Here is a 21,429-nt window from a genome sequence, read left to right on the forward strand (position 1 = left end):
TACATTACTTCCTGCTCCGGTCCGTCACCTTCTTTGAACCGACTGATAATTTCCGGTCTCATCAACAACGTTCCTTCTATCGTCACATTGGCCCAACGAGCGAACCGGTCAGCGAGTATTTTGTCGATTGACTTCACAGTAGATGTTTATTTTGTTGTGTATGGCGATTGCTTTATAAATGAGAAAAGCTCCTAGTCGTTCTTGGGGAACTATATATTTTTTTTTATGCCGGGACGTGTCACCTTGAATCCCGCCTGTCCGGACCGGAGTGCCTGCTCAGGAGCGTTTACTGCCAATGAGCGAAGCTAGCTTCCATTAGCAAACTGGCAGACACCTAATTAACAGTCAGACGTCTGGTGTGTATGTGTGTGTTTGTTTTTTGATTATCGATTTTTCTCTCGTGTCGTTTGCGTTTGTAATAGCCATTTCCAGCTCCGTTTCCACTGTGAAATGGGTGTAGTTCTACGGAATCTCCAGAAGGTGGTGCCTCTCCGCCGCGCCAGGCTGCGCAGGGACGTGGAGACGCTCAGGCACATCCTGGGCATCCATAAGTTTGACCTGGGCATCATTTGCGTGGATAACCGCAGGATGCAGCGCATCAACCACATCTACAGGAAGAAGAACATGCCCACGGATGTCCTGTCATTTCCCTTCTACGAGGTAAACTACATTTACACTAGAGTTGAACGATATATCGGTATCGTATCGCCAACTACATATGAACCTGCGCGATATTAATATCTCAAAAGGCAACGATATGGACGATATCAAATTTAGGGTTAGGCTCTGATTGGCCTGTTCTGATCAATAAAATACTTTGCGAAGTAACTGCATTTTCTACGTCCACACGGTTTTATTGTGCTGCTTAATTTTCAGTTTGTGAAAAATATGAACATTAATCCAACTAAAATATTACAATAAATATTTAGTCAGAAATACAAAATTGAGCATATGTAAAAAGTCTACCTATAGACACTGTATATAGACAGGAATACTGCACTGTTGAATTGTTGCCAAGTCCTATAGGTATAAATTTATTGCACAGTGAAATAGTTAAAAAAGCTCAATAAATCACGCAGGTTAGGTTTTATACCCACAGGATAATGTTTCCAATTAACCAGTTAGGGGTTTAACAGAGAATTTGTGTTGATAAATCTGGACACAAGGGCCTGCTAATCAAGTTTCTTTTGAAGGTAAAAGCAACCCAGCTGGAAGAACAGTGACTCTCCAATGAAGTTTTGTTTTTTTTTTTTTTTCCCCCCATTGCCCATTTTCTCAAGTAAATATTTTGCATCTGCCAGGATCTGAGACCCGGCAAGCTGCCCTGTCCCCTTCACAGAGATGAGCTAAACCTCGGGGACATCTTCTTAGGGGTTGAGTTTGTGATGCAACAGTGTCAGGAGGAATCTCTGGACCTGCATGGAGTTCTCACTGTGAGTTGTTTCAGTAAAATCCCAACACCACACATCATGTTTGACCTAACCTCTCTCTTAAAGACACGCAGGCTGGATCCTTTTCCTCATGTTAAAGCTTGCTCACTCCTCTTGGCATCAGCGTACACAGCTCTGTAGTGACTCTTTCAATTAGCAAGTGTGCACTGATGCACTCACATTATCTCCATATTCTATACACTCCATAGAGAGAGAGATGGGGGGTGTAAGAGATATTCCTAGTGTACACTGGGTCTCTCTCCTTTTCACTGCAATATTGAATTTATGTCATGGGTCAAAAAGAGAAGAACAGTCATATGGAAATGTAGGTAAGAGTTAACCCAGTGGAGGTTTGGAAATGGTGACTCAGTTCAGATGGGTAAAATGGCTTTTTAAGTGTTTGTCTGCTGTAGTGGACACCGTGCATGAAAGGGTTAAATCTAAACAGAGGTTAGTTGGCCTCATGTGATCAGCTCCCTCCTTTTCTCTTGGCCTAGGTTGTCACCGCTCATGGTATTTGCCACCTGCTGGGCTACAGGCATGAGACTCAGGAGGAATGGACTGAGGTGTGTATGGAGATCTCACCCCCTAAAAAAAAAGAGTGTAGACTTGCTGGAGAAAAGTTCCATTAATAGCTTTTAATACATGTCTGAACTGTAACAGATTGCTCACGGTTTTTCTTTAATTGATCCCAGATGCTGCAGAGGGAAAGCTACATTTTAAGCGAGTACAACAGACTGACGGGCCGACACCTGGAGCCACTGACAAAGAGATGCAGTCAGGACAGGTGACAGCCACCTGCTGACTTGGTGGATTACAACTTGAACACTGCACTGGCCTTGATACTTTTGCCCATAAAGTATCCCTTAATCTCATTATCTGTTTATTTAAACAGCGTGGTGCTCTGATTCATGGACAAATGGAAGGGCACTGAAAGCTGTCTTGTGCACAGGCAACATTTTACTTTTTTTTTTTTTTAATAATTGGCACTACACAAACAGTAGTTTTGTTTTTGCAAACAATCCCTCTGAAACACTTGATCCATGTGTTGAATTGTACATGTTTTAAGCGTTAAATTAAAACTCTGCAAATTCACTGTAATATTTTATTAAAATCTGCTTTAGGAAGTGTCAAATACCTTAAGAACGGGTAGAAAAAAAAAACTATTCATTCTTATTTCACAAATGTCCTGTTCACACTGCATTTGAGACTTTGGGAAGGTGCATTGTTTCAGAACGTTAAATCCAAGGCTTATATAAAACAAGCAGACCAATCAATGGAGCAACTTTTGCTTGACATCAGAACTGGGTACATGTTGACTATGGTGCTATAAAATACTGCCAACACAGAAGCTGGTAGTGGTGCACACTTCCTGAAAGCCAAGCCAAATATGACTGGCTGTCAAAATGTAATTTCATCCATACTGATTATTGGCATCAGTGCTTTAAGTTATAAACATATGAAAACATAATTATTCCTCTGTTTTGTTTGCATATGAGGAAATTAATTTAATGTTGTCTGATTTTGTAAAGCAGATAACAGATGTCACACAAAATAAACTGACACAGAAATGTGATTTCATTTAACAATGGTATCAAAAAGAGTGTGGCTTTAAAACATTTGAGTCTGATGTACTGGAACCAATACAGAAATGGAAAAGAAAGAAAAAAATCCAAATACCCAGCTTTACTGCAATATGCTCCTCACTCTATAGCCTGGTGTATCTATGGTACTCATTCTGTTAGACTCTAAAGGAAGGCTCACCCTGGATTATGGCACAAAGGATACATCACATCATATTCTGTAACTGAGGACCCAACAACTAACTGAACAGGGTTGGCAAAGGATGCCTGAGGGGAGAAGTACTGTTTACTGGCCATACAGTAGGGTGGAAAAAGACACTGTACTATGTTATTCGCTTCCCTGGTGGTTCAGTGGTTCACATTTTTCATCGCCATAGTCCAGGTTAAGTTCCTGGACAGTGAACATTTACTTAGTTCAACTTCAACAAGGGGCTGAAGTTTTCATCTTATCCCAACTGATCAGCCACATTAACTTAAAACTCTATGTAGCAATTCATAGTAAAACCAGTTAGCTTTTGAAGAGGAAAACGGAACTGATTCACACATTGAAATCAGCATTTTGTGAGGTTTGACATATACACATTCTTAACAAAGTGGTTGTGCAACTTTCAAAGTAAAGCTCTGTATACATATTTATAAGGTTTTCCAGGGAGGTACTAGGGGAAACCCCCTTGAAGAGACCTAAGAATAGACAAGCCATGTTATTACTACTGAGCTTGTTAGATTTTTTTGATTTATAAAACATGGAGACAGCCCCACACACGCACACACACACACACACACACACCATGAGTTAAGCACAAAAAGCAACTGGAAAATATTCGCACTCAAGCTGTGACAGAATTGGCTGGTTGTGCCAGAACATAAATATTGCACCAAATGTACCTGCTGAATACAACAATGCTCTAACTCTATGATAGCTTATACTCCAACATAGAATATATCTTTATTTAATAGTTTATATGGGAAATCAAGGTTTGCAAACCATACAATCCAAGGAGCACCACCAATATCTGGTGTTATAGTTGCTTTAAAGTGAAGGTCTGAATGAATGGCATTAAAGTTCAGAGAGAAGTGTGCCAACAACAAAAAAGAAATTTTTACAAAAGAGTTGTTCAATAAAATCATGAAGAAAAAAAATCCAGCCCCCAAAACATCAAGGCAAAATTTGATCCTTAGAACAAAGGTTATTTTTAAATGCATTTCTGGTATCTTAAGAGTCTTGACAGTTTTCTGCTTGTGTACAGGTACTAATTAATCCTGGCTTTAGTGATCTGTAGAAGGGAGGTGCCTGAAGACGACCAAAATGGACGGCAATCAGTAGTATTCGAGTTTGCTCATAGGAGAGCTCCACCTATAAGGGTATGGATGTGTACAACGGTGTAGCACTCAGAGGGGCTGCAGGACACTCCTTCCTGCCTCTGAAGTGCCGCTGGCTCCAGTCCTCTCCATTTCAGACAACTCCTCAAACACATCCCTGTCAAAACACAGACAAAAGTACTCAATCAGTGTCAACATCTGCACTATGAGGGAAACCCATGTAATGCTCTCATCAGCATAAACATGTGCATGCAAATACAGTACACAGAACACAATTCCACTAAGATTGTGCTTGGGTCCAGAACCTGTATGTAACAAGAAAACAAACAAACAAACAAAAAAAAAAACTTTGCCTCGCAAGCCAGACTTGCAAAAGAGCTGTAGCTTGAGGGCGACATTTAGAAGATATGAGATGGAGCTGAACAATGTGTACAACTCCATGCTTGTCAAAATTATCCACGTTGAGACTGTGGGTCATAAGTTGGAGAAAGGGTGCAGAAATATAAAATCTTGAGTTTCCAAGTAGTTAATATAACTAGGGAGAACACATGAATGACTTTTCAGAATAAAAAGCTTGGGTTCCAGTTTTAGTGACATGGGATGAATGCAGTAATAAGTACTGATAACAAATGTTTAGACTTAGCAGTTCAACTAGATGGGAGATATTGCTTGTTCACAGGTAAACTGTGTTGATCTGTCAGTTACTAAATGCCTCCTAGAGGATAGCAATTCATACTGCAGTCTCAACACCATCTGCCTCCTTAATAGGGATGATGTTACTGAAGGCAACACTAAAGTACCAGGCAATGCCACGTGTACGCATGATACACTAAACCGGCTTTGTGCTGCCAACTTACTTATGCATGTAGAAGAAAATGTATCCACTGCGGTCTCGGTCTCGCTGGACGGCAGCTTCCTGTGTGCGTGACACGTCTAGGTCGTTGTAGGTAAGCCATGACTGCTTCTTCATGTCATACACATCACTGATGTAATGACCTAAGATATGGAAATAAAGATCGTGTTGATGTTCTGCCAGAGGAATGCAACCATGTGCCATGTAGTACTGACAGTCATTTCAAACAGACTGCACCAGGTGATTTCAGCGACTTGCCAATAAGTAGTAGGAGTCAGTAGCAGTCAAGGAGGAATAAAGCAAAACATGGCAATGAATGATGATGACCAAACTGCTGCTCACCCTGTCCTCTAACCCTATTTGTTTTATTTCACTAGACTGGAGCAAAATCTACATAGCTGGTAAAAAAGTGACCCACCACGTTAGCAAATGACAAGTTATTAATGACTTAACATTTGTGTTTTTCATAGTGAGTGCTAAAATATGCCAAATGTTAAGGTACTAGAAAAATAGGTCACTCCGGAGCACCCCTCCCTGAATTTGCTGTCTTGAAACTAATGGATAATTATAAAACTTTTATTCAGTAATTTGCACAGACCTCTGGTCAGAGTCATCAAAACTAGGATGGACACACACAAACACACAACATGCTTACCAGAGGAAGAGCTGCTCCCAATATGGCTGACCACACTGATGAGCCTGAAAGAGTTGGCCAGGTCTCCACTCTGTGGATTACAGGGTTTATTTGACAGGCATCACAAGAAAGACAGCAAAACTGCTAATCAGTGTGTGATGGCACATAATAACCTGTCACTCCACAGAGTCTTCACTGACAAGCAAATAAAATTTTGTTCCAGTAAAATATATCAAGGAAACATGTTTTCAATTTCAGGTCAAATTTGGCTATATGAAGAACTAACCAGACAAAAACTGAAAAGTTTTTTTTTCTGGCTGGAGAATGTTGAATACCTCAGCATTCCTCTTAAGGTCCTCAGCCTCAGCTTCACTGTACTCCATGTCCAGTACGTCTTCGTTGCCGGAGTCCTCGTCTGAGCACAGCAGCTCCGGTAGAGAGTTGTTGAACTCTAGTGGTTGTAATGTAAATAGAGTTGAGCCAAAACCAACATTTTTTTCCTGTCGCATTTACCGTTGTATGTCACTGACTCACTGTGTGTATATTTGCATGTTAAAATATTGTCTGAACAGCTGACTTGAATGTCCCACATTTATTTTGTCAGAAGGGAGAATATAAATAACAGTTTTGTAGATGAAATCTTCGCATCTTAAAATTATAATTATGTATATTTTATACGTTTACCCTTTTCCACATCTTTTCCAGTAATCATCTATAGGATTCTACAACTTATTCAGCATTATTACATCTGTAAAAACCATGATATTTTATACAAAATTAGGTTAATGGATAAAACATCTTAAATTTTGCAACAGTGGGACAATGTACAAGTTTCAGTCTGCTGCACTCTGTACCTTGCAAGCTGAGCTCAGTGGCTCTCTTCAGATCATCGTCCTCTCTCATTTCTTGGGCCTCCTGTATGGGGTCGGGGGCAAAACATTTGCATATTCAGTGAAACCACAATGAACGTTACCCATTACGTTTTTAAGCTGACACAGATATCTGATATTTCCCCCCAGCTATATCAGCTGATACTGATACACATTTTTGTAACAACCTTAGGACAAATGCAGGTGCAAATCAGATTAGGTTTTTCAGACATGATCTAAAGAGAATTGTTTTTTAAAGTAACAACTGTGTTTCACTATTGCGCTTTATTCTGTTAATAATTTGACAACTGCTTTAAGTTACACTCCCCATGGAAAGATATATATACAGTACAGGCCAAAAGTTTGGACACACCTTCTCATTCAATGCGTTTTCTTTATTTTCATGACTATTTACATTGTAGATTCTCACTGAAGTAATCAAAACTATGAATGAACACGTGGAGTTATGTATGTTATGTAAAAGGTGAAATAACTGAAAACATGTTTTATATTCTAGTTTCTTCAAAATAGCCACTCTTTGCTCTGATTACTGCTTTGCACACTCTTGGCATTCTCTCAATGAGCTTCAAGAGGTAGTCACCTGAAATGGTTTTCACTTCACAGGTGTGCCTTATCAGGGTTAATTAGTGGAATTTCTTGCTTTATCAATGGGGTTGGGACCATCAGTTGTGTTGTGCAGAAGTCAGGTTACTACACAGCCGACAGCCCTATTGGACAGCTGTTAAAATTCATATTATGGCAAGAACCAATCAGCTAACTAAAGAAAAACGAGTGGCCATCATTACTTTAAGAAATGAAGGTCAGTCAGTCCGGAAAATTGCAAAAACTTGAAATGTGTCCCCAAGTGGAGTCGCAAAAACCATCAAGCGCTACAACGAAACTGGCACACATGAGGACCGACCCAGGAAAGGAAGACCAAGAGTCACCTCTGCTTCTGAGGACAAGTTCATCCGAGTCACCAGCCTCAGATCAGAGACCAGATAAATGCCACACAGAGTTCTAGCAGCAGACCCATCTCTAGAACAACTGTTAAGAGGAGACTGTGCGAATCAGGCCTTCATGGTCAAATAGCTGCTAGGAGAGGCAACAAGCAGAAGAGATTTGTTTGGGCCAAGAAACACAAGGAATGGACATTAGACCAGTGGAAATCTGTGCTTTGGTCTGATGAGTCCAAATTTGAGATCTTTGGTTCCAACCGCCATGTCTTTGTGAGACGCAGAAAAGGTGAACGGATGGATTCCACATGCTTGGTTCCCACTGTGAAGCATGGAGGAGGAGGTGTGATGGTGTGGGGGTGTTTTGCTGGTGACACTGTTGGGGATTTATTCAAAATTGAAGGCACACTGAACCAGCATGGCTACCACAGCATCCTGCAGCGACATGCCATCCCATCCGGTTTGCGTTTAGTTGGACCATCATTTATTTTTCAACAGGACAATGACCCCAAACACACCTCCAGGCTGTGTAAGGGCTATTTGACCAAGAAGGAGAGTGATGGAGTGCTGCGGCAGATGACCTGGCCTCCATAGTCACCGGACCTGAACCCAGTCCAGATGGTTTGGGGTGAGCTGGACCGCAGAGTGAAGGCAAAGGGGCCAACAAGTGCTAAACACCTCTGGGAACTCCTTCAAGACTGTTGGAAAACCATTTCAGGTGACTACCTCTTGAAGGTCATCGAGAGAATGCCAAGAGTGTGCAAAGCAGTAATCAGAGCAAAGGGTGGCTATTTTGAAGAAACTAGAATATAAAACATGTTTTCAGTTATTTCACCTTTTTTTGTTAAGTACATAACTCCACATGTGTTCATTCATAGTTTTGATGCCTTCAGTTAGAATCTACAATGTAAATAGTCATGAAAATAAAGAAAACGCATTGAATGAGAAGATGTGTCCAAACTTTTGGCCTGTACTGTATATATATTTATATATATAAAAAAAAAAAGCAATTCCATGATCAACCAAATATTGGCAGTGAAAAAATAAGGGACTGATCACTGATATTGTTCTTTAAATCTTGCATATTGAGATGCAACAATGCATTGGGTCTTACATGCTCCTGGAGGCTCTGGGCCAGAGCCTGCTGCAGCTCCTGCTCCTCCCTCTCCTGGTCCAGACTGTACTGTTGGACCCAGTCCAGCTCCGCCTGTGGCTGCACGCCCTCTGGGGTCTGGTTCTCCTTGTTCTCATCCATGGTCAGGTCCAGGGAATCCAACACATCTAGATCATACAAACACACAGGTCAGTTAACTTTTAGTATGTGGCTTAATAATCTCCACTCACATACAAATTTTAGATCATGAATGGCAAAGATGCATTTAAAAACACATATTTTTAGTCAGAATAGCTATAAAAGCATGCACTAGTAGTAAAACATTAACTGTTGCAGACTAAGCCAATAAACCTGTAACCTTAGATACTAAACTATGAAACCTCCAATGACATCCACATATTTTTGAGCTTGACACCACAGTTAACACCTAAACAACATACTGTTTTGAATCCTTTTCATTTGTCAAGGACCACTAGTGCCTAATGCAGGAACAAAAACCCTTCTTGTTTAATTTATTTTGCTGTATGCTGTAGGAATACCTGCAGGCTGTTTGGTGTCTGCATCAAGTAGATCTGTATGATAGGCCAGGTCATGGGCATCAGCATCCCCAAAGCCTGTGTCAGGGCTGCTGTTTGGCTCGTCCCCCAGGGAAGGCGGAGCTGAGAGTCCAGCCTCTTGACGGCTCATCTCGAGCACAGCTGCCAGCATTTCGTCGTCGTTTATACCACTGAAGTCTGCTGCCTCCATCGTTGCTCCCCGCTGAACACACAAATGTAAGTGTCAAAACAGCGAGAGAGAAAAACTTAGGTTGAAGCATAACATTGGCGCTTTTCAGCTGGTGCCTACCTCTTCTGGTCGTTCGTCATCATCAGGCAGACAATCACTAAGGCGTCGCTTGCGGCTCCCGCTAACCTTTCTGTTCTGCTCCTCCTCACTGTCAGAGTCCACAAGGATGGAGCTGCAGCTAGAATTGGCAATCTTTCCACCAGCCCTCCTAAACAGTAGTCAGACAATTCATTAAATATATAACCCAGTATTGTAAATGTAAATTTGAGGACTTCAACTTTATTTATTTTATGTCCCCAAGGGGGCATTTAGTTTTGCTGCATGACAGACACACAGACAAACAACACAGACCCGAGTACAATGGTACAGTTTTCAGCCACCCTGGGAGACACAACCTAATTACAGCAGCAGGTCAATAAATAACAATACAGTAAATACACAAGATGCAGGTCAATAAATAACAATACCATAAATAAATATACAAGATTCAAAAATGTAACTACACCTAAATTTGATACATTTTGTAAAAGAGGCTTTTTAGAATTTGCTTTCCACAGCCAAATTTAAAATGCAGGTCTTTTTAAACTGGAGGACTTTTTTTAACTGCAAACTCTGAATTTAGGCAAACTGATAGTGGGCCACTCTCAAGAAGAGAAAATTAAGAGAGGTAATTGAAATGTCTTTTTGCACATCCTTCATATATAGTCGTAGTGTATGCAGATCATTACATGCATTTCCTTAGCAATCAGTGTAGTGTTAAATCTGGTGGGGCACACTTGAACATATTTAGGGGTTCATAGTGTTGCTACAGGACACAGTAGATAAAGTCCTAGTTACCTCCATTTTCTCTGAGGGATGCCAAAATGAAGTCTTCCAAAAGCAGCAGGACTTACCGGAGAGGTGCAGTGGAGGAATTGACAGACTGCGAGGTCTTGAGTGTTCGAGACCTTTGAGAAAAGAAAAAAGTTCAGAAGCCAAACTATGTACTCTTTATTATTCAACCATTATCTCCCAACAGAGGCAAAGGTCATGCATTTATTTAAAATTCAAGAGAATGAATTAGTCTTAGCATTAATTCAGCAAAGTCGTGGAGTTGCTGTACTTTAAAGGCCCCATGGCATGAAAAACGCAATTTATTGTTGTTTTTTCATGATAGGGAAGGTCTCATATGCCACATAAATACTGTCCCATGCATTAAACCTGTGATAAATGGAGGAATGCACACAGCCCGTTCTTTGAAACTCCCTTTAAGACGAGCGGACAGCACTTCCTCCTTTCTGTGACGTCACACAAAAGGCTACGCCGTCCACTTAAACTAGTCAACCCACCCCAACATGTTGAAGAAACGTTGTTGCGCCATAGACGGATGCAAGGAGACTCTTGTTTCATTGCACACTCTTCCAAAAGAAACACGTTAGAGACCAGTGACTGATGTTAATTTTTTCCCGGGTCCCGCAGGATTTTAGTCCAAATTTGCTTGTCTGTTATGCTCATTTCAGCGCCGACTGTTTTATCAACCTGACACAATACAGCGCCAGTTTCGCAAAGAAACTACGGAGTCAGGCTCAACGTCGTACAACATCACGCTCAGCAGTAGCCATGACAATCATACATAATATAGATCTATATAAGATGATAATTCCTGTTTGCTGGTGACTACCGTTGAGCACTGTTGAGCACCGTAGGTTCAGTGATTAGCCCGACCATATGTCACTCAGAAAACAGTCAGCCAATCAGTGGAGAGGTGCTGATTCTCTCTTCTGATTGGCTAAACGAACCGTGCTGCCAGAGCTCCGGGAGAAAGGCAAGAGAGAGGAGCTGTGAAACGATATTTAGCGGACCACAGGTACTCAAAACCACAAATACATCTTGCTAGAGATATAAAACCCTGGAAAAGTCTACAGCATGGGGCCTTCAGAGTACAACCACATATCGTGCATTTGGTGTTTTTTGTCGTCATTTATCAACTCAAAACGATCCCACACTACACTGTTTTGACCGCTTCATGTTTGTTTTGTTCTTTTGTGTGCATCCCAGTACGTCTGGCGTCAGCACTCAGTACAAAGGCGCCCTCGCGTGGACTGGCAGTGCACCACTAGCCCCATTCAAATGGACTGCGGAATGTTCGATTAACTGCAGTTAATTCAATTTAATCAAGTAAATTCTTATCGACAACTAATCGATTCATTGTGTGCATCCCTAGTCTTAGCATTTTCCATTTTACTGCATCTTCAATATGACAAATTCATGGGGGCTGGGCAAGATGACAACATGTCAACTAGACTGTATCACTCTATAGCAAAGGGCTATTCTTCACATCACACTAAATGCAATGACACTGGGTCTACATGCGGCTAAAATACATAGGTGTAGGTGAAACCCCACCACACTCCAATTCTCTTCAAGACTGCTAATTCAATTCCTAAGCTTACCAAGAATTAAAAATTATTCAAGTGATTTTTCATACTTTTTGTTTGGAGGCATTAGAAGTGTTGAGGTCTTACATGGCGGCTTGGGCACTCCAGCCAAGGCTGAGAGGGGGTCGTGTGGCTTCGGTACAGTGCGACAACAGGGTCAGGTAGCGGGGAATCACCACCTGTTGGCCCAGCTTGCTATTCAGAGACAGCTGGGCGTTAAAGCTGTACCGCTTCAGGTGTAGGATGAGCACTCTGTATGAAGAAAAGTTCCACCAGAGCGAGAAAAGCATTAAGCATCAGTGTCGACCTCTTTCTTACCTGGCAGTAAAAACAGATACTTGTGAATCTCATCTCAGCTAAAGTATGGTGCGTTTTTTGCAAAGACAAAGATTTTAGGAGTCTGCTGCTTAACAACTGAATATTTAAAACCCAGTTACTTTTCAGGGCTTTCACATACATATACCACCATGTCCTTTCTGTTGAAAATAAAGAGGAAAACAAGTCAGAGACGTAAACTGAAACATAGCGAGAAGCTGTCTATACTCAGGTTCACCCCCTGACAACCAATTTCCCTGTTTGTGTGAATCAAAAAAGGATTCTGAATGCTACCACAGCAATGAAGCAATGTAGATTAGCCCAAGTCAATGGTAAACCTAAAAAGGTGTTTTATGGTTCAAAGATGTGTTGGCAGACATCTTCTGAAAAGTGTTGGATGACACTGAAGTTTTTGTACTCAAAAGAGGCATCGGAAGACATCTGTAATACAGGCTGTCATCTCCATGGTAACCAGCTGGATGTGCCTGTTTAGTAAAGATGGCTACTAGCTACTATATGTTTGATATGGTAGTGGAGGAGGAAACTTTAAAATTGCAGAGGGCCAGAGGACAAAAATTGGTGCCACAATTTTCCACAGAAATTAAGAGAATGTGTATGTTTTTGTTGTCTGAAATCCCTGCGCAATAGTGAGGATATTTCCTCACCTGTTTAGACTGGCAACAACGGTCCATCTAACCAATGAAAATGTAAGACAAAAAATGATGGAGGTCTGCAACCGTACAAAGATTCAGTGCAATTCAGGTGCAAGACACTGTCAGACATGTCTTATAAGAAAGAAATCATTTCCAAAAAAAAAAAAAAGACTTCTCTCAAAGAGAGACTTCTTTGTTAGAAAATGGATCTTAGGGGGCTTTGATTCCCTGCACCACACAAGAGACAAAGCAAATGGTGTGCATGTTGCCTTCAACTCATCAGACACTTCTTAGAAACATAAAAAAACCTTAAGGCATATATATACGGTTCACCACCAATGTGAGTGAGTGTGTGTGTCTAGATGTCTACCTGGGCAGTTTGCTGAATTTATGCGTCACAGTTGCTGCTTTTCCATTGCATTTCTCACACGAATACTCAATTTCTTCCATCTGTAAAAGGAAAGCAATTGCCATTCATGTTTCACTTGTTACATGGTCAGGCTACATAGGTAATCAAATGGTAACCTTCTATAAGAAATGGATACAGTTGTGTATCATAAAAGATAAACTAAAATCTTAAAAGCCTGTTAGTAGTAGAACACCTCACCCTGAAAAAGAGATCGAGAGAATCCTGGATTGAACGAAGGGGTAGGGTCTTCTTTCTGCGAGGCAGGTCAATGGACAAATCGTTGAACTGCTCCCGCTTGGTCACCACCTCCCCACAGCTGCAACACATCATGTAAATATGACACACTTTTCCTTTTCACCAGTCATTTTACCTTGGGTAAGCAATAAATTCTGCAAAATTTGAAGTATTTGGCAACAGGTATATCACTGTCACTGACTACCAATCTTATGTAGCCCTGTATAGTAGGTGGACTAAGGGTTTTTCACCTACATACTCTCATGCTCATCACCAGATGATGTTTCAAAGAGGTCAAAGGCCTCACCCTTTGCAAGTGATGGTGTGTTGCACCTCAAATTCCATGTTGACAACCACGGGGCAGGTGTAGACGCGGGAGGTATCCACCTCTTCACCAGGCTCAGTCTTGGCTGTGGGTGATGTCCCCTGCTGGCCATCATCACATACAGCAGAGGACGATGCAGAGGCTGCTGCTTCATTCCTCCAGCTCTTATTCATCTTCTCCACATCTTCCTTGAGCTGGTCCAAACACTGGCTAAGGAACTCATGGGCATCCTGGTGGACAGGGGAACACAAAGAGACCAAATATAGCATACAGCAGATGGAGTCGTTGGTCCTCCAACTTAAAAGAGATGCCTTTGTTTGATTTGAAGAAAAATAAGAATTATTGCCTTAATATTATTATTCATAGTATCCATCATACTGTGCGTCTGGGCTTACCCAATTCTGCATTTTTAATCTGTTGTATTAAATTCTTTAATATCTGCAGTAAATCCACCTGTCTGGTAAACTGTGTGGCGTAAATTAATCTTTATGGACATAAATGTTTTTCATCCTCAAGATGATTACATTAAATCTCTGAACACAAAATAAGAACAGTACTGACAACAGTTGAGAAAGAAATTACGATTCAGATTCAAGAAATAAGATGTTTTTTCAGTACACCAGAACTATCCTGAGAGATTCAATTTGAAGAGAGATCTTACATTTTGCATGTATCCAGAAAAGCGTTCAGCTGTGGATGAGATGGCATTCTTCACCTTCCTTAGGAGGTCCTTTTTTGTCTCTGGACATCCCACATCCTTCTTGATCATGAGGTGGGCAAAACGCCTGCAGGGGTTAAGATTCCACACAGGATTAAGTCACAGATTTTCTCTAACAAGTTTACAACAAGTTGCATCTTCAAGTAAAGGTGCATAAAGTAAATTTTTTGTCCACAAAATGACTACAAGGCATTTTTAGAGTGATAGATTACTTGACCCCACTTGAACACTTGTGTTCAAAGTGCTGGGTGTATTTTTAGGTTATCGCATAAGTTTCATCTGTTTATGCAATTCAGTTAATCTGAAACATTGTAAACATTTAACGAAGACAACAAAATAAGACACAACATGACAATAGCACCACTGCAGTCTTAAACCCATTATTTCCAATGGTTTGGGCTGTGCCAGATGTTTGTTGTCGGAACAAAGCACAGCACAGTACACGCCACTGGGTAAGCGTCATGCTATGATAAATATCCACATGGCTAATAGAAACATGGCAGCCAGCTAGGAAAGGAGAGCAAAATGGAGGAAAAGATAATATCGTGTCAGAATTCCCTGAATTGTACAACACAAGTTTACATTTATATCAAGACCTCAGGAGGAAAGCCCTATTTTGGAAACATGTTTCCAACCAAGTAGGCATTTGATAAGTTCCACTGTAAGTTTTGAAAACTGCCTATTTTGCTCTGTCCTCCATGACGTCCCCTAACACCTCGTTGAGATGTGTGCTGGACCTTGAGTTAAGTTAAGTTACCTGAGCAGTGCGTTGATGGGCACCTTCTTCCATGGGATGCTTTGTCTTAACATGTCATTGGAGAAGGAAGGCAGGCTGAAGAGAGACTGAAGGATGGCGTTCATGTAGCATGTGTTGCCCAGGTTGGAGAATCTATGGCATACAAGTTGGAAGAAATTGACAATGGACAACAGGAAAACAACCAAGAAGAGCTGCAATTTAGGAAGAAACCCTAAATAAGGTGCTGAAAGCAATTAATTCAGATCATTTAATAAATTCCTTTTTTTTTTTAATGAAATTAAGCTCAATTCTGGAAAACTGACATTTTTGAGACAGTTTGCAATTTCCTAACAGTCCCCACAGCAGTACATCATTTTTAAAGTTGGTAGGACATAACATGGGAATGACTTTACTGACCTTACTCATAATTTGGTAAGACAACATCTACAACAGATGCAATTTGAACCTTCTTTTGACATACACTAACTGGCTGTGGGTTTGCATGTGCTCCCATGACTGAAAACCCAGTGGCATGTTCTTACCCTTGCAGTGGGGGCTGGGACTGGGCCAAGGTGGACGGCCGTTGCTTGTTCCAACCACCATAGTCCAACGAGGGGCGCACCTTCTTAAAGGGGGTGGAGTGGTTGGGCAGCATGAGACTTCTCTTGGCTGTGGGGGTCTGTGTTGTACTAGACGGCCTGAGTGGGTTGTAATAAAAAGGTACAAACATTAGATAAGTAGGAATTGCTCCATGCTGACAATAAAGTTACTTAAGTCAAGTCCTATTATCATCCTAAGCTGCAGATAACTTGTGCACACCATACTTACACTAAATTCAAAAGATTCTTACCTATCCAAGAAAGAGTGGCTCTGGCTGTAATCTTTAGTCACAGATCGACTGCCATAGAACGAAGTTGGCTGAAGAGGAGTTGAACCCAGTGGTGCTGATGACAAAAAGACAAAGCATGGTCAAACGGGAGTGAGTCAGTTGTAGACAGGCTTGAATACACAGATCCATCATCTATATTATGCCATTTATTATCTCATCAGAGTTAGTACAAAAGGTGCAGTAAGTTGCCCTGTTGTTTATCCAGGTTTGTGTAATTTTAATATGGAAGATAAATGATATTGATTTTGGGGGGAAAGGGTTCATAATAGCAGCAAAGAATGTGGAGTGGTTGCTGAATATGGAATAAAAAGGTATAAAATTATAAGACTAACAATGTAATATAAGGATATTAAAAAATATATATATCTCACACTTTTTCAGATGTCTTCTGTTGGAAGCTTTGCATAATTCAACAAATGCTTAAATAAGGCAACTCTAAATTGTATACTTGAGTATCCAGAGTAGTAAAAAGATAAGATGTTGCGATGCATGTAAAATTTTACCTGAAGTTCGGTTCTCCTCTGCCTGCTTCAGTTTGTCTTTGCAGCTTAGCAGGAACTTCCTGGCTGGGTCTGATGTGGCCTTGTTGTTGCTATCAAAATAAACAAATGAATGAATGAATAAATAATAAATAATTGGGATGTTAGATTGTTTGACATGATGTATTTAATAGACATACATATTCTAAGTCAGCACATTAAGCTTATTGTTTACATCTCCAACTAAAAAGTAAATAAACATACAGATACAATACATGAACATTCAGGCAGTCTTTATGGACCTGTTACAACCAGATACTGATAAGACATTATTCAAAAATTTGCAACATTTATGGTAATTCTGAGCTTGTCACTCTTTTAACTGTAACAAAATGAATACAGACCATTTCATGTGTGCCTAACAAAAACAGTAGTTTAGTCTGAGCATCATATTGTTTTTACCTTGAGGAGTCATTTTCTTTAGGATAGTCTTCAGTCAGGTCACTATCAGAGTTTAGGAGTCTCTTCCTCTTCTCTCTTATGAAAAACAAAAAAAGCAGTGTTCATGAGGGAAAGGTGGAATATAACATGTCACAACTCTGAACTGACAAGTCTGGTGAAAGTACTGGACATCTGCATTTCAGAACTACAGAATTTAGAAAATACAGAGTTAGACATTTTACATTGTCATTTTTGTCCACAATGTGTGAAAAGCAAAACAAGCAATTGAAATTAGAACTCGAATATCATTTTTCCAACATATTATCCAGCCATTGGGTTCCATTCATTTCATTACAATATGAAAATGTACTTTAAGAGACTTTAAACTTTCTTCATGCTAGTTACTTGAAATTGCAGAGTGAAAAAGTCGCTCCACCAAAAACAGTCCAACAGGAAACAATTGCTTTACACAGCTATTTATCAGTTCCATGGTTTATAGTCTTTTAAGGCAAAATAAACCTTCCAGAAACAAAAATCTCTAACAATTGCAGTTGTTAAAATACTTTACCCACCGGTTCTCAGAGAGTCCAGTGCGAGTGGGAGTGGAGGCAGCTCTGCTGGGGCTGCCCAGGGGCTTCCGTGGTGTTGTGTCCTCCCTGCCATCCACACTCTGCCGCCTTGGTGTTGTCTGGAAGATGTTAGGAGTCTGAGTACATGGGTAAACAGTAAGTACATGCTTGTCTCAATATGTAAAATGCAAATAATGCAGTTCTGTGATGTTGGTCACCTGTCTCTCCCCAGATGGATTGGTCTCGTTTTTCACAGACCGATTCCCAAGCACACTGAAGCTGGCACTTCCATGGGACGTTTTTAAAACTGCAAAAATAACATAAAATTAAGATATTTTGTATGTATCTATAGATATATATCTACATCTATAGATAAACAGACACACACGCACACACACATTTAACAGTTAAGTCTGTATTATCGATGTCTCTCCAGAAGCTAAACCAATGAATAAATCTGTACTATGATCAACAGGCACAGCCTGGGGCTGCTCCTGTAACACTGAACCTTATTCACCAAGCCATCATGGAAAAAGACCACAGAATCTACCAAGGAAATTATCCTAAGGCACTTGTGACGTCCGATATCTTAAACATTCTCATAGCACCAAAATTAGCATTCTACCTCTTAAAAAAATGAACATGCAGCCAATGATTTAGCACCATTTGCAAACACCGATTATTCATATGTGATGCATGCAAAAATTATGCATGTATCTTTGAGATTATACACAGACTATTTATTAATGCACTTACTACATTTCAAAATTGAAATGTACAAAAAATGCCATTGCTCTTTGCCACAGAACATAAGCAAATTATGTAATCATCTGTAATTCTGACTGTGTTCCCTGCACAGTAGATATGCAATTCTTTGAAATTTATGTACATGTATTTTGAGATGTGAAATTAATCTTTGAAATGAGACAAAGGCAGAATCTGTACCATCTGCAGAGTTTCACATTTTAATTAATATTGGTGTAACTTTCATAGTTTTGCCAGTTCTTTTCACAGAAAAAGCTATACGAGTTCTTCATATTCCACTTCAAACCTTCTAGGAGCTTGTCTATTAAACAGGTGTAATTACTTGGCTTTCCATGCTTCAGTTTCTCCAGGTACTCTTTAGTCTTCTGAGCCAGAGAGATAGGCATCTTATCCAGGGTGATGACACTGGCATCTTTAAGAGTCAGCATAACTCGGTTGAGATTCTGTGAAATGTGCTTCACGTTCTGGTTGAGCTAAGGGCACACAGAAAAAAATGATTGTTCTGTTGAGATCAAATTGTTTGGATGTTAATATCTTGACTACCCATAGCATGCATTTTATTTAACGGCTCAACTAATGATTTATCATTTGTCATGTAGGCTCTGATGCATTTCTCTGTTCAATGGATATAAATTATATTCTATTTCATTCTGTAAATTCCAAAGTATAATTGTTATAAATGTTGTGTAAACTCCTTGGGTCAACAAACAGTAGGCGAGTCGGGGGTGAAAGCTTCTCTGAGAATTCATACATTCAGGTAAAAGACAGGAAACAACTGATCTGTGGCTCATTTATTTTTTGAACTAAGATCCAATAACCTACAACGAGACACATGTATGCCAACATTTGAGCTGTCTCAAAATGAATTAGACATATCAAGACACCTATTAAGACTGCAGCAAAACGATATTGCTACTTGCATACAAGAGCAGGTCTGTGCAACAATGACTTTATATAATACCTGGAAAGTTTTAGTAGCTCCACCACAGCTGAATCTTAGACAGAGGTTGATTTTGTTATCCTTCTCAAGGATTTCAAAAGTTCCCTCTTTCCATCTAGTGGTACCCAGATCGATGCTGTTAAAGCGGATCTTGACAGCAGCACTGCTGGAGAGTTTGGGCACTATGGTTGCCATGGCTTACTGTCCAGTTGGCACACTTGGAGCCTGGGACTTGAGATACAACAAATCCTAAACAAAGGGAAAACCAGTTAGGTCAATTCAGTAGGCCATTAAAAAGTGTTTCACATTTTACACTGTGTGGGTGAGAACTCAATTAAGTAAGCAATACCTTTGAATTAAATGGCGAACACTTATAATATTTCGTTCATGCTATAGTTAATGTTAAACAACATAAACATAAAATTAACATGATGATATGTTTTCAATGTCCTGTACACATGTGGTACACATCCGTGTTTCTTTGGGGTCTATGTGACCCCAGGCTTTTTACACAATTGTGTTTTCGTTTTTTGGGGTGACACTAAGAAACTTTAACATGGCATTTATCATAAAAAAACTTCCCTCTGCCTTACGGCTCTCACCTAACATAACCACACCTGTCATAGTGTGAGAACCACTGAAAGTTAATGCGAAATTTGGGAGGGGAAAACATGATTCCCACACGAACTTTGTGTCTTGTTGACTATCTAAATATACCTTTAAATAAAACACAACCTCCCCCACTCACCCTTCATAGATTTCAAAGTATCTGACACATAAACTTGGGTAACAATTATTGTTATAATCATTTAAATCGTTTAAATTGCTAAGGCCAAAATTATCCCAGCTGATAAAAAAAAATTGAGGGTAACTGGAGGTTTAAGCATGTTTCCTGCAACTTCAGTCACGCTACTGTCCATTTTCCAGCGAGCAGTAACGTAGTTGAGCAGTATTTTAGACAGCTTACACTCTATCAAAATAAATGTTACTTACTTTGGACAGTGAGGGGGCACAATATTGGCAAACTGCCTCTAACTGGTAATATGCGCTAAGTTATCTGAAATTTAAAATGTTTTTATTTAAACCTAATTCCTAAATGAATTGGCCAATTACTAACACAATGACGTTACGCCTACCATACTATTGAAAACTAGCTAGCCAATTCAAAGTCACAACTCACTCAAAGTCAAGGAAAAGCGAGTCGACATACCAGTTGAGTATCAGCAATTCATTTACATCACAAACACAACAGTTACTGCCAAATTTAGACCAAACCAACAATGCGGGTGGGCAGCCCGTGTTGCCATCGACATTAGCTGGCTAACGGTTTCATTAGTGGCAGCAGAGCCCGTGCCCGCACGAGCTAAGTTACTAGCGAAACGGCAAACCAGTTGCTAGGCGTTATGCCGATCCATTTATTTAGCTGATCTTTACCGCGACAGCAAAGATGAGCCAAGCGAAACACCCCGGACTGTATTAAGGCCAGAGTGAGTTACTTTTAGGTTACCAGTTATGCAACATTAGCTAGCTACACGAAATGAGCAGTCACAAAGATGTGCAAAACCCACAGAGGGACAAGGAGTTAGCGAGGCTAATGTTAAGTTAGCTAACATTAGCCAAGTTAAATGTCGGAAGCACAGGTAATGTCGCCCCCTCGTCCACCCACCGACAGGCTAACTGTGTTGAATGGGTGGAAAAGGCCAGCGTTAGCATGTCCGCTAGCGAGCTAGCGCGAGCTAACTGGCTAATTTGCCTGATTGCCATTTGGTGCTGAAAATATTGTCAAGACATAATTGCATCCTCGCAGCTCCTTACCTTGCGATGATATATCTTAGTCTCAAAACTTTTAAATCACAGTATCGTTTTCTAAGGTCCTCGGGGGGTAGAAAGTTGGTTTTGCCGGCATTCACCTGCTCCAGTATTATGTTGTTGACAGTGGTCCCGCACACTACGCCTCGCAACACTGCGCGATGATGGCGGGAACGTGAAAATTG

At 40.4% G+C, this 21,429-nt stretch overlaps 2 protein-coding genes across 3 annotated transcripts; one reads left to right on the plus strand and one right to left on the minus strand.

Annotated features, from left to right (window-relative positions):
• Positions 1–3: 3 nt before the first annotated feature.
• On the plus strand, positions 4–3,016 carry ybey (ybeY metalloendoribonuclease). Its single transcript, XM_030081582.1, has 5 exons — positions 4–107; positions 423–660; positions 1,302–1,433; positions 1,928–1,996; positions 2,126–3,016. Exons 2-5 carry the CDS (start codon positions 451–453, stop codon positions 2,219–2,221), a joined length of 507 nt encoding a protein of 168 aa, XP_029937442.1. The 5' UTR covers positions 4–107; positions 423–450; the 3' UTR covers positions 2,222–3,016.
• Positions 2,411–21,418, minus strand: usp37 (ubiquitin specific peptidase 37). Of its 2 annotated transcripts, none has more exons than XM_030081579.1 (24): positions 21,251–21,418; positions 19,457–19,684; positions 18,818–18,968; positions 17,949–18,037; positions 17,734–17,849; positions 17,183–17,257; positions 16,745–16,833; positions 16,203–16,296; positions 15,895–16,050; positions 15,374–15,505; positions 14,560–14,683; positions 13,881–14,128; positions 13,538–13,655; positions 13,301–13,380; positions 12,050–12,214; positions 10,439–10,492; positions 9,606–9,753; positions 9,299–9,518; positions 8,760–8,926; positions 6,675–6,735; positions 6,156–6,271; positions 5,842–5,911; positions 5,191–5,329; positions 2,411–4,490 (listed from the first exon to the last, which is right to left on the minus strand). In XM_030081579.1, exons 2-24 carry the CDS (start codon positions 19,628–19,630, stop codon positions 4,403–4,405), a joined length of 2,874 nt encoding a protein of 957 aa, XP_029937439.1. In that variant the 5' UTR covers positions 19,631–19,684; positions 21,251–21,418; the 3' UTR covers positions 2,411–4,402. The 2 variants fall into 2 exon arrangements, with proteins under 2 accessions (XP_029937439.1, XP_029937438.1); XM_030081578.1 differs by having other exon boundaries at positions 17,734–17,867.
• Positions 21,419–21,429: the final 11 nt, after the last annotated feature.

This window comes from Myripristis murdjan, chromosome 21 (assembly GCF_902150065.1).
Source record: "Myripristis murdjan chromosome 21, fMyrMur1.1, whole genome shotgun sequence".
NCBI lineage: Eukaryota > Metazoa > Chordata > Actinopteri > Holocentriformes > Holocentridae > Myripristis > Myripristis murdjan.

Bases quoted from the DNA above. Each gene is read 5' to 3' on its own strand.
- ybey (XM_030081582.1), top strand. From the start codon at position 451: ATGGGTGTAGTTCTACGGAATCTCCAGAAGGTGGTGCCTCTCCGCCGC. The intron at 661-1,301 runs GTAAACTACATT...TGCATCTGCCAG, and splicing joins TGTCATTTCCCTTCTACGAG to GATCTGAGACCCGGCAAGCT. The intron at 1,434-1,927 runs GTGAGTTGTTTC...CTCTTGGCCTAG, and splicing joins ACCTGCATGGAGTTCTCACT to GTTGTCACCGCTCATGGTAT.
- usp37 (XM_030081578.1), bottom strand. From the start codon at position 19,630: ATGGCAACCATAGTGCCCAAACTCTCCAGCAGTGCTGCTGTCAAGATC. The intron at 14,129-14,559 runs GTAAGATCTCTC...CCTGTCCACCAG, and splicing joins TTTCTGGATACATGCAAAAT to GATGCCCATGAGTTCCTTAG. The intron at 9,754-10,438 runs GTAAGTCCTGCT...ACTACTGTTTAG, and splicing joins TCCTCCACTGCACCTCTCCG to GAGGGCTGGTGGAAAGATTG.